The sequence below is a fragment of the Syngnathoides biaculeatus genome, chromosome 12 (assembly GCF_019802595.1).
Source record: "Syngnathoides biaculeatus isolate LvHL_M chromosome 12, ASM1980259v1, whole genome shotgun sequence".
Lineage (NCBI taxonomy): Eukaryota > Metazoa > Chordata > Actinopteri > Syngnathiformes > Syngnathidae > Syngnathoides > Syngnathoides biaculeatus.
This window is the reverse complement of record NC_084651.1, coordinates 22,389,135-22,400,616: the sequence shown is the minus strand read 5'-3', so window position 1 is coordinate 22,400,616 and position 11,482 is coordinate 22,389,135. Positions and strand designations below refer to the sequence as shown.

At 42.9% G+C, this 11,482-nt stretch overlaps 1 protein-coding gene across 1 annotated transcript; it reads left to right on the top strand.

The window, feature by feature from the left end:
* Positions 1-6,991: 6,991 nt before the first annotated feature.
* nkx6.2 (NK6 homeobox 2) lies at positions 6,992-11,460 on the top strand. Its single transcript, XM_061837059.1, has 3 exons — positions 6,992-7,957; positions 9,753-9,925; positions 10,017-11,460. Exons 1-3 carry the CDS (start codon positions 7,453-7,455, stop codon positions 10,272-10,274), a joined length of 936 nt encoding a protein of 311 aa, XP_061693043.1. The 5' UTR covers positions 6,992-7,452; the 3' UTR covers positions 10,275-11,460.
* The last annotated feature ends 22 nt before the right edge of the window (positions 11,461-11,482 follow it).

Genomic DNA, 11,482 nt, shown 5'->3' with positions numbered 1-11,482 from the left:
GATTGATCCCCGCGGGGCAACTTTATCCTTCATTCATAAGGTGCTTGCCCATCAGTCGGTCTTGTCATTATTCCTTCTGAAAGACCCAGATATAATTCATTATCGCTAATTCCAAATTTACAATCATTGAATGTTTCAAAAATAAAATTGAAAAGGTAAATAAATTACTACTACTACAACTACTCTCCTGCATTGATAAACCAGCAAAGTTTTTTTTATTTTTTTATTTTTTTTACTTTTTTTATGAATGGCACAACTGTTGGCATAGCAACCACAGCATTCCTCTATTTAAATCTCTAATGAGCCAGTTTAGAGCCGTATCAGAAGTCATTGTATTTAAAGATAATTATCCTTAATGTGCTCTGGATGACATTGTGAAATGAAGTATTAATTCACCAATGTCTGGATTATAGTTTTACAATATTAGTTGTTTGCAACCATAATATTCTAAACAGTTGTCAATGTGATCCATTGTAGTTCTAAATTACTGTAAACCACAATATAAAATACAGGATGCTGAAGTCTATGATGCATATGTCGGGGGGCAGGGGGGTACACCCTGAACATTCATTCTCACATTCATCCCTACAGACAACTTTGAGTCTTCTATCAGTCTACCATGCATGTTTTGGGGATGTGGGAGGAAACCAGGGTACCCACAGAAAACCCGCTCAGGGACGGGGAGAACACGCAAACTCCACACAGGCGAGGCCAGATTTGAACAACAGTCCTAAGAACTGTGAGGGAGATGTGCACACCAGTCAGTCACCAAGCCGGCCTACAAAAGTCCCATCAGTCATGATCAGAATTTATGTGAACATGCGTAATTATTCTCACGTCAACCTTTGAAAATACATATCAGAACAATTGTCTCAATATTATATATAACAGATATCATATATATTACAGCAGTGAAATGGACAAGAAGCTACAGCTGCACCTGCAGCAACATCACTATGCCAGCCGATGTTTCTTCAGTTTTAAAGTTTTTAACCACATCTGTTTCACAATTCTGAAGACCCAGATTTGAACCTGGGCTCGCCTGTGTGGAGTTTACATGTTCTTCAGCATGCCTGTGTGGGATTTCTTCAGGTACCTCCTCCTTGCCTACCACATCCCAAAAACATATGTTAGGTCAATTGAAAACTCTAAATTGCACTTGGGTTGTTTGTTTATATATACTGTGCAGTTGGCTGGTGACCAATTCAGGGTGTACTTTGCTTCACCCCCACATTCAGGGAGGACAGGCTCTGGTACATGGAAAACTAAAAGTAAAAATAATAATAATAATAAAAATGAATTAATAAATGTGTTTTCATAGTTTTTTTAAACAACATTTTCTTTATAGTTTTTTTAATTCAGAAAAGAATGATGTTGTGAAGTGTGTGTTATGTGAACGGGGTTAAGGTGGTGAAAGGGGAGAGTGTGGCCAGATGGGATAGGATGGTGGTGTTGACTGGTGGCAGCAGTGTGCCAAATAAATAGTATGAATACTTTGAGGAGTTGATGAATGAAGAAAATGAGAGCCAAGGAAGAGGAGAAGAGGCAGCTGTGAAAGACCAGGAAGTGGCAATGATTAGCAAGGGGGAAGTTAGAGAGGCATTAATGCAGCCCTATGGGGGCACAAACCAGTGCAATCTGTAGGCCGGTCCCAACCCCGGATAAAAGCAGAGGGTTGCGTCAGGAAGGGCATCCGGCATAAAAACTGTGCCAAACAAATATGAGGGTTCATCTAAAGAATCTCATACCGGATCGGTCGTGGCCAGGGTTAACAACGCCCACCCCCGGCACTGATAACCTGCAGGGCGTCGGTGGAAATTCAGTTACTGTGGGTCGAAGACAAAGAAGAGGAGGAAACCAGATCCCTCGTCAGAAGAAAAAGATGAATGCACAGAGCCTACAACTGAATGTAGGGACTTTGAATGTTGGGACTATGACAGGAAAAGCTCAGGAGTTGGTTGGCATGATGATTAGGAGAAAGGTTGATACACTGTGCATCCAAGAGAGCAGGTGGAAATTTAGTCAGGCTAGAAGTTTAGGAGCAGGTTTTAAATTATTCTACCACAGAGTAGATGGGAAGAGAAATGGAGTAGGGGCTATTTTAAAGGAAGAGCTGGCTAAGAATGTCTTGGAGGTGAAAAGATTATCAGATCGAGTGATGAGACTAAAATTTGAAATTGAAGGTGTTATGTAGAATGTGGTTAGCGGCTATGCCCCACAGGTAGGATGTGACCTAGAGTTGAAAGAGAAATTCTGGAAGGAACTAGATGAAGTAGTTCTGAGCATGCCAGACAGCGAGAGAGTTGTGATTGGTGCAGATTGTAATGGACATATTGGTAAAGGAAACAGGGAAGATGAAGAAGTGATGGGTAAGTATGGCATCCAGGAAAGAAACTTTGAGGGACGGATGGTGGTGGACAAAAAGGATGGAGATGGCTGTAGTGAACACTTATTTCCAGAAGAGGGAGGAACATATAGTGACCTACAAGAGCGGAGGTAGAAGCACGCAGGTGGATTATATTTTGTGCAGACGATGTAATCTGAAGGAGATTACTGACTGTAAAGTAGTGGTAGGGGAGAGTGTAGCTCGACAGCATAGGATGGTGGTGTGTAGGATGATTCTGGTGGTGGGTAGGAAGATTAAGAAGACAAAGGTAGAGCAGAGAACCATGTGGTGGAAGCTGAGAAAGAAGAATATTGTGTGACCTTTCGGAAAGAGGTGAGACAGGCTCTCGATGAACATCAGAAGATCCCAGAAGACTGGACTACGACAACCAAGGTAATTAGAGAGACAAGCAGGAGAGTACTTGGTGTGTCTTCGGGTAGGAAAGGGGAGAAGGAGACTTGGTGGAGGAACCCCAAAATACAGGGAGTCATACAAGGAAAGAGATTAGCGAAGAAGAAGAAGTGGGACACTGAGAGGACTGAGGAGAGGCGAAAGGAGTACATCGAGATGCGACGTAGGGCAAAGGTAGAGGTGGCAAAGGCTAAACAAGAGGCATATGAAGACATGTACACCAGGTTGGACATGAAAGAAGGAGAAAAGGATCTCTACAGGTTGGCCAGACAGAGGGATAGAGATGGGAAGGATGTGCAGCAGGTAAGGGTGGTCAAGGATAGAGATGGAAATGTGTTGACTGGTGCCAGTAGTGTGCTAAATAGATGGAAAGAATACTTTGAGAAGTTGATGAATGAAGAAAATGAGAGAGAAGGAAGAGTTGAAGAGGCAAGTGTGAAGGACCAGGAAGTGGCAATGATTAGTCAGGGGGAAGTCAGAAAGGCACTACAAAGGATGAAAAATGGAAAGGCAGTTGGTCCTGATGACATACCGGTAGAGGTATGGAAGCAATTTGGAGAGATTGCTGTGGAGTTTTTGACCAACTTATTCAACAGGATACTGGTGGACGAAAAGATGCCTGAAGAATGGAGGAAAAGTGTTCTAGTTCCCATTTTTAAGAACAAAGGGGATGTTCAGAGCTGTGGGAATTATAGAGGAATAAAGTTGATGAGCCACACAATGAAGTTATGGGAAAGAGAAGTGGAGGCTAGACTCAGAACAGAAGTAAGTATCTGCGAGCAACAGTATGGTTTCATGCCTAGAAAGAGTACCACAGATGCATTATTTGCTTTGAGGATGCTAGTGGAAAAGTACAGAGAAGGTCAGAAGGAGCTACATTGTGTCTTTGTGGATCTAGAGAAAGCCTATGACAGAGTACCAAGAGAGGAACTGTGGTACTGCATGTGCAAGTCTGGTGTGGCGGAGAAACATGTTAGAATAGTACAGGACATGTATGAGGGCAGCAGAACAATGGTGAGGTGTGCCTTAGGTGTGACAGAATAATTTAAGGTGGAGGTGGGACTGCATCAGGGATGAGCTCTGAGCCCCTTCCCGTTTGCAGTGGTAATGGATAGGCTGACAGATGAGGTTAGACTGGAATCCCCTTGGACCATGATGTTCGCAGATGATATTGTGATATGCTGTGAAAGCAGGGAGCATGCAGAGGAACAATTAGAAGATGGAGACATGCACCGGAAAGGAGAGGAATGAAGATTAGCCGAACTAAAACAGAATATATGTGCGTGAATGAGAAAGGTGGAGGGGGAAGAGTGAGGCTACGGGGAGAAGAGATAGCGAGGGTGGAGGACTTCAAATATTTAGGGTCAACAATCCAGAACAATGGTGAGTGTGGTAAGGAAGTGAAGAAACGGGTCCAAGCAGGTTGGAACAGCTGGCGAAAGGTGTCTGGTGTGTTATGTGACAGAAGAGTCTCTGCTGGGATGAAGGGCAAAGTTTACAAAACAGTGGTGAGGCTGGCCATGATGTTTTGGAGACAAGATTCGAGAGAGCAGACTTCGATGGTTTGGACATGTTCAGAGGCGAGAAAGTGAGTATATTGGTGGAAGGGTGCTGAGGATGGAGCTGCCAGGCAAAAGAGCGAGAGGAAGACCAAAGAGAAGGTTTATGGATGTGGTGAGGGCAGTTGGGGTTAGAGAGGAAGATGCAGAAGATAGGCTAAGATGGCAAAAGATGACACGCTGTGGCGACGCCTAATGGGACAAGCCGAAAGGAAAAGAAGAAGGTGTGTTGTCTAGGACCCACGTACAGCAACATGCACCGAATCACCAGATCCATTAGGAAAGACCCCAATCTCAAATTTGGCCGATCACTTCAAAACCAGGAAACAAGAGCAATCAACTTCATATTTGAGAGGGTGAGGCTTTGAAGATGGTAAATTTGTCGTGGGCCAAATATGCAATGCTCTGTAATCCACTGATAGCAGATCAGGAATGCTCAAATGTCACTGTTTTCTTAACTCCTAATTCTCAGATAGCAGGTAGGGAAAATCAAGAGCGGATTGGATTCACAATCCAGTCCATCCATCTGTTCTCTTAAGAGGTTTTCCTCAATTTCTCAACTGTCTCCTGGAGAGAGTCGGGTTGGACACCCTGGACTGGTTACCAACCAATCAAGAGACATTTAGACAAACAACCGCTCAGTGTGCATGATTAGTTAATTCTCATTCATATGTAAATCTAAATCAATCATCCCTGAACTCGGTGCCCACTTCACCGACTAGTAAATCGGCAAAGTCATCAATCAATGAAGGGATTTTCTCTGGCCCTGTCTGACTGGGACGTTTCAGATTTGACCACTGGGTGCCGCTACTTGCATGTTTTACAAGCGCAAATGTGGTTTTATAAGTGACAAATGTTTTCATATACCGTTACCATCGAGTATACTTAGATGGAACCTGTTGTCGCCTGAAAAAAAAAACATCGGTTTGTTTGTGTATTGTCTTATTCAGACAGTTTAAATTTTTCATTTTAATGAGGTATGAGGCATTTAAATGTTAGAGGAGGGAAATTCAGAGGTTGAAACAGTCGTGTGGGTGCTTTTTTATTTTTATTTTATTTTATTTTTTTTGTGTGAGCAAACATCTGCTTATTTCCCCCGTGAGATATCTTTCGTTCCCATCTGTGGCCAGATTACAGCCAGATAATCTTATCGTTTCCATCTTTATTAACCCATTCCCATTCGACGCATAGACAAAGGCCTGTGGCTGAGCCATTGTTAACACACACACAAAAAAAATTCTGCATAAATCAGAACCTTATATTTACCCACACGGTGAGTCCGGTATATGAGCAAAAGGTACGAATATTCATTAAATTATGCTCATAAAATGTGTGATTCATGGTGATATTGTTGACGTCGTTTTTTTTCTTTCAACAATATACAACAATATATATGTATATGGAGTCCCCATGTTTTACGTTGTTTGAAAAATTCACTTATAATTTTTCATTTTGAGAGCTCATGTTTGCATGTAATTTGGTGGGTTGTAATAAAGTCATAAGATTCCAAAGAGTGAATTAGAATCACGTTGAAGGTGGCTTGTTCTTGTATTGTGACGGTCCGGGTTGGCACAGCAGTGTTCGGCTGCAGATGAACTGCAAAATGAAAAAGTGCTCCATTTTTTTTTTTTTTTTGGGGGGGGGTCAATGGTCTCCCACTGACTGTTTGGTGTACTTTTGAAATGGCGCTTGCAAGGGATTTAGCGTCTTTTTATGATGATCCTATAGCGATTATTAAGAAAATTGTTCTTTTAAAAAAATGCACACGACCTAATGAGAACAGACCAGGGGTGATGTTGGAAGGGAAAACCTTCGCAATGTATCAGTATGTACTCTACAACTTTGAAGACATGCTGTCACAATTGTGAATCACCTCGCGTTGAAAACCTTTTAAAAATCACAATCTTTTCCTTGGTGGGAAAATGAGAAGCGAGGTGCATTTTGTGCCTTTCAAATGACAACACGGTGATATTTCATTCTTACAACCTTCCATCTTCATAAAATATTGCAGCACTCACAGTGATGACTGGAAACCGACGCCCCCCCCCACCCCCACCCCCACACACACACTTTTTCCCACTTCCACTGTTTGTCTCTGAAACAAGCATTTTCTGAAACACATACAAGTTTATCCTTTATACGCAAATGAGCAGATAAATGTTTTTTTAAAGAGTACACTTTGGGATGATAATAAAAAAAAAACATTTTAAAATATTCCGTATCGAATTTTCACGAAAGCCTTTGGCTAATCCCATTTTAGATTTGTTTTGAATGCAAAAAGTAAAATAAGAGAACAATATTTTAGGTAAATAGCATGATGCATATGCTTTTTTTTATGTTTGAAAATGAACATGTCATTACATAAAAAAAATCGCCAAGAAAATCTATTTGCCCATTTAATTTCACAGGAACAGCTTTGCATATTTGTGTTACACGGGTTTTGTCATAGTAAATGTCAGTTGCAGGCAGATTTGGGGAGCGCACAACCTCGACACGTTTACGACACGTTCAGTGAAATGGAAAAAAAGTTTTAAACCGTGACGTTTAGTGCAATCGTTGTCAAACAGTAAGCTTTGCGTGAATGAGAAGCAAGTGGGATTAAACAATAATAAAGAGAAGTCGTAGTTTCAAAATGATAATGACAAATACTCGGCTAATTTTTAATGTGATGGCCCGTCTGTAATAAATCCACGGAGTCCTCCGGTTCACGTCAAGTGCCCCCCACCCCAAGTCCAGGCAGCAGCAGAATTGAGCGTGTGATCCAATCGGAGCACAGAAGCCGTCCCGGTGCCGTCCAATCAGCGCGCGGCGTTCCTGCGACTCCTCCAATGGCAGAACCGCCCGTGCAGGTGTCTGCCGTGTTATCAGAGGGTCCCTCTCGGCTGGCGACACACCGCCAAGAGTGCGTCAAAAGCGGCCACAACAATCCCGAGACTTCCTGGCACTCGGCCCGGAGCCTCCCGCTGACGAGGCGAGGACATTTGGGACCAAGTTGGCTTCTCACCCGGGGAGTTGGAGAGTCGGCCAACTTTGCTTCGCGACTTCTCCTTCCTTTCGCTCCGGAGCGAGCGGCTGGCGGGCGGTTGATGTTGACCAATGTTAGCTGCTGTGGGCCAGATGGAGGCTAACCGGCAGAGTGCTTTCGTCCTGGGCAGCACCCCGCTGGCGGCGTTGCACAACATGACCGAGATGAAGACGTCCCTGTTCCCGTACGCGCTGCAGCACAGCCCGGCGGTGACCGCCGCGGCGGCGGCGGCTGCGGCGGCGGCGGCGGCGGGGGCGGGGGCGGGGGGCAGCTTCAAGGCGCCGTCGCTGTCCAGCCTCAACTCCCAGCTGTCGAGCGGGGGCACCCCGCACGGAATAAGCGACATCCTGGGGAGACCCATCACCGGGGCCGGCCAGTTGCTCTCCGCCGGCTTCCCCAGGATCAACGGCATCAACGGGCTGGCCGGCGCGGCCGCAGCCGCCGCCGGGATGTACTTCGGCCCCGCCGTGTCGCGCTACCCAAAGCCGCTGGCCGAGCTGCCCGGCCGGGCGCCAATCTTCTGGCCCGGGGTCATGCAGGGGTCCCCGTGGAGGGACCCGCGCGTGCCTTGTCCGTGTAAGTTCCGCGCTGCACTTCGGCACATCTTAACGCGTCTTACGTATTTCAGCGAAATCGTGTTGTTGTTGTTGTTTTCAATAGCGCCCTCAGAGACAAAACTCACAAAGTCCTTCACATTTACTGTAAAACAATACAAATAAAATCAAAACTTAGAAAAAGTGGTCCTTTTGAATGGATTTCTTTTGAACATGTTGGTTGCACATGAGAATAGGGCGCTAAACAGACGTTATTTCAAAAGAAAAGCTTCCGCTCTTTTCCTCTAAAATCAGTTTACCACATGGGAAAAAAATGGCAAAATTCTCAATAGTCTTCATTAAGATGCAAACAAACTCAAGTGTTTCTTTCCATTTTCTATAAACGTGTAGAGATGTCAATTTTTTTTTTGCGGTCGCGGGCCACATTGTAGTTTTTGGTTTTCTTAAGAGGCCCGTAAATAAAAATAACAAAAAGAAAATATATATATTATATATATATATATAATATATATATAAATTATATATATATATATATATAATTTTTTAGAGGAGAGGAAATTGCGTTACTTTACCACATTTATTCGTGTGCAACAGATGTACATGATCAAATGAAATGCCCCACCCCCCAGTGTAGTTGCAGTTTAGTTTACAACTATTCTCCAATTATATTTTGAAAGGGATTTAGTGAGGATCAACGCTTATAAAACAAGTTAAAGTGAAAATAAGATGTACATTTCTGTACATATTTTCTGCCAAATGAAATTAGTCAACACACTTCTTTTATATTTCAGCGGGCCGCATAAAATGAGGTAGCGGGCCGGAGGTGGGCCCCGGACCTTGAGTTTAATCCAGCCTTTACACATATTTTACACGACAATAGTCCTTTAATTTGATTTCATTTTGCTGTAGGTGATTCAGATGTGTTCAGCTAACATATATTAATCTATTATTTACGAGGGAACGCTGGTGGCCCGTTACATCATTTTACCACATTTTAATAAATGTGCAGCCGAAAATACGTTTTTTTCTTTCACCGGAGGTGGTAAATTTATGTTATTTTAGAGAAGACAACTTGAGAAAAACACGGCAGTTTATTACATTTTAACCATGTTGCAACCGATGCAGGGTCAATTCAAGTCATTTTTCCAGTGTACCGATACAATGTGTGTGTATATATATATATATATATATATATATATATATATATATATATATATATATATATATATAATGGTGAAGTAAGCTATGGGTACATTTGATTTATGCAGTACATTTCACCGAGATGACTCAAAGGCTTCACGTACAGTTCGAGTCATTCACGAATCTCAAAGGAGTTCTTTGCCATTGATGCCAAGCCAGCAAATCTTTCGAGATGCAAAGAAACTCAAGTGTTTGTCATGTTTTAGAAATGTTGATAACGATTGTGTAACAAACAGACGACACAACATTGGCCGCACGAGTTTATTCTCGCAGTCCTCTCTGCATTATTTACAATTCAGACCTGAATTAAAATCCAGAAGAACATTTTGAAGTCGGAAAAAAATACGAATCCTTCAGATCAAATGAAAATATAATAACAAGCTTTAGTGTTAATGAATGGCTGCCCAAACAATCTTCACAATAATTGTTATATCGTGCCAATTTTCCATATGCTTGAATAAAGAGGCATTGAATTACATTTTTCCCCAGATGTTACTAAAATGAAAAAAATAACTGACCAATATTTGATGTGCAGGAATGAATGAAATAATGCATGCACGCCTCTATTTTTCATTTTCTTTCTTTGCTTTTCTTTTTTCTCTTTCTCGCGTCTGCAGCTCAGTCGAGCTTGATGCTGGACAAGGACGGCAAGAAGAAGCACTCCAGGCCCACCTTTTCAGGCCAGCAGATCTTCGCACTGGAAAAAACCTTCGAGCAGACCAAGTACCTTGCAGGGCCGGAGAGAGCTCGCCTGGCCTACTCGTTAGGGATGACGGAGAGCCAAGTCAAAGTAAGCGACTCACTCCATTTTTGCGCAAACACGGAGCGCACCTATTGAGCAGGCTCGAACGGCCTTGTGCTGTCCCCTCCCCGATCTGCAGGTGTGGTTCCAGAACAGGAGGACCAAGTGGAGGAAGAGGCACGCGGCGGAGATGGCCTCGGCCAAGAAGAAGCACGACTCGGAGACGGAGAAGATGAAGGAGAGCTCGGACAACGAGGACGACGACGACTATAACAAGCCTCTCGATCCCAACTCGGACGACGAGAAGATCACGAGACTGTTGAAAAAGCACAAGAGCGGCGCAGGCGGAAATGTGGCTCTCATCAGCCCCTGTAGCAACAGCTCGGACACCTTGTGATGACCCCCCCCACCCCCCCAACATGCAAGGGGGTCCCCAACAAACTCCCACGGGCCAATTCGCACCTGACATCGCGACATTGGAAAGAGACCACGCTCCATTTGGGACAACTGCAGTCCTCCATCCGAATGTAGACGGGCACGATCGGATTGCAGTCCGTACTTATAACACTCAAATCATTTGGACGTTTTCGTTGAAGACTGAAATCGCCTGTGTGAACACAGTGTGATGTTGGTCTTCACGTGTACACGTGCTCACTCCTGACCCCAACGACAAGCGCTATCAAGAAAAACAATGGAGGGATGGATTTTATTTTTTTTTTTTGGGGGGGTGGGGGGGACTTGCAACTTGCTTGATTTTTTTTTTTCCCCAGATCCGGATTCATCACCAATGTTTCACATGTCAGGTGTGAACGGGCTGTGACGCTTTCAAAGCTCAGTCGAAGCAGGGTATCCACTGTCGTAAAAGGCGACGCATAGATAACGAAACACGGATTGTTGACGACAAAGTACGCAGGAGATTGTATTGTATATATTTTTTACAGAATAATTTATGTTGTAGGACGCAGTGGGGAGGATAAAAAAAAATAAAATTCCATCCTCCACGCAGCCCCCAACGCGCTTAAAGAGCCACTGTTTCATTTGGACTTCTTTTTAAGTCGCCAACTTCAAAATGCTGTAAATAGAAAGTTAAAAAATGCAATTGACACTACATTTCTGTTTTGACCTCAGCAGATGTCGGGATAGGAGAAGTTTTCTTTTTTTTATGTGGATGCTTTTAAAGAGTATTATTGCTTCCGGGGAGGTTATAGAAAGAAACACTTTGTATTATGAATAAATTATTTAACAAACATTTGTTTTATCACCTTTTTGTTGTCTTAATGTATGGGGTTTAATATAAATTAAAGATAAATTCGTGAAATTATTGGATGTCATTATTGTTCATAGGTCGTTTAGAAGGGTTTGTTTTTGTTGTTGTTCATTATTTAATACTGGTTGATTGAGTTTTATTTTAATGACTTGAACATATCATTCATTATAAGATCGATTAAGGAAGCACCATCTATTTTATAACAAAATAATACTTCGACAAAAACAAGTTGTAATCCTGCAAAAATATGAAACTAATTTAAGGAAAAACATGAACTATATTACATGAGAACTTCATTCTTGATTGAGATCATTCAGACGCGATGCAGTTGAAATAAG

Coding starts and splice junctions, on each gene's coding strand:
- nkx6.2 (XM_061837059.1), top strand. CDS start 7,453: ATGTTAGCTGCTGTGGGCCAGATGGAGGCTAACCGGCAGAGTGCTTTC. Junction 7,958..9,752: donor CCCGCGCGTGCCTTGTCCGT/GTAAGTTCCGCG, acceptor TCGCGTCTGCAG/CTCAGTCGAGCTTGATGCTG. Junction 9,926..10,016: donor TGACGGAGAGCCAAGTCAAA/GTAAGCGACTCA, acceptor CCCGATCTGCAG/GTGTGGTTCCAGAACAGGAG.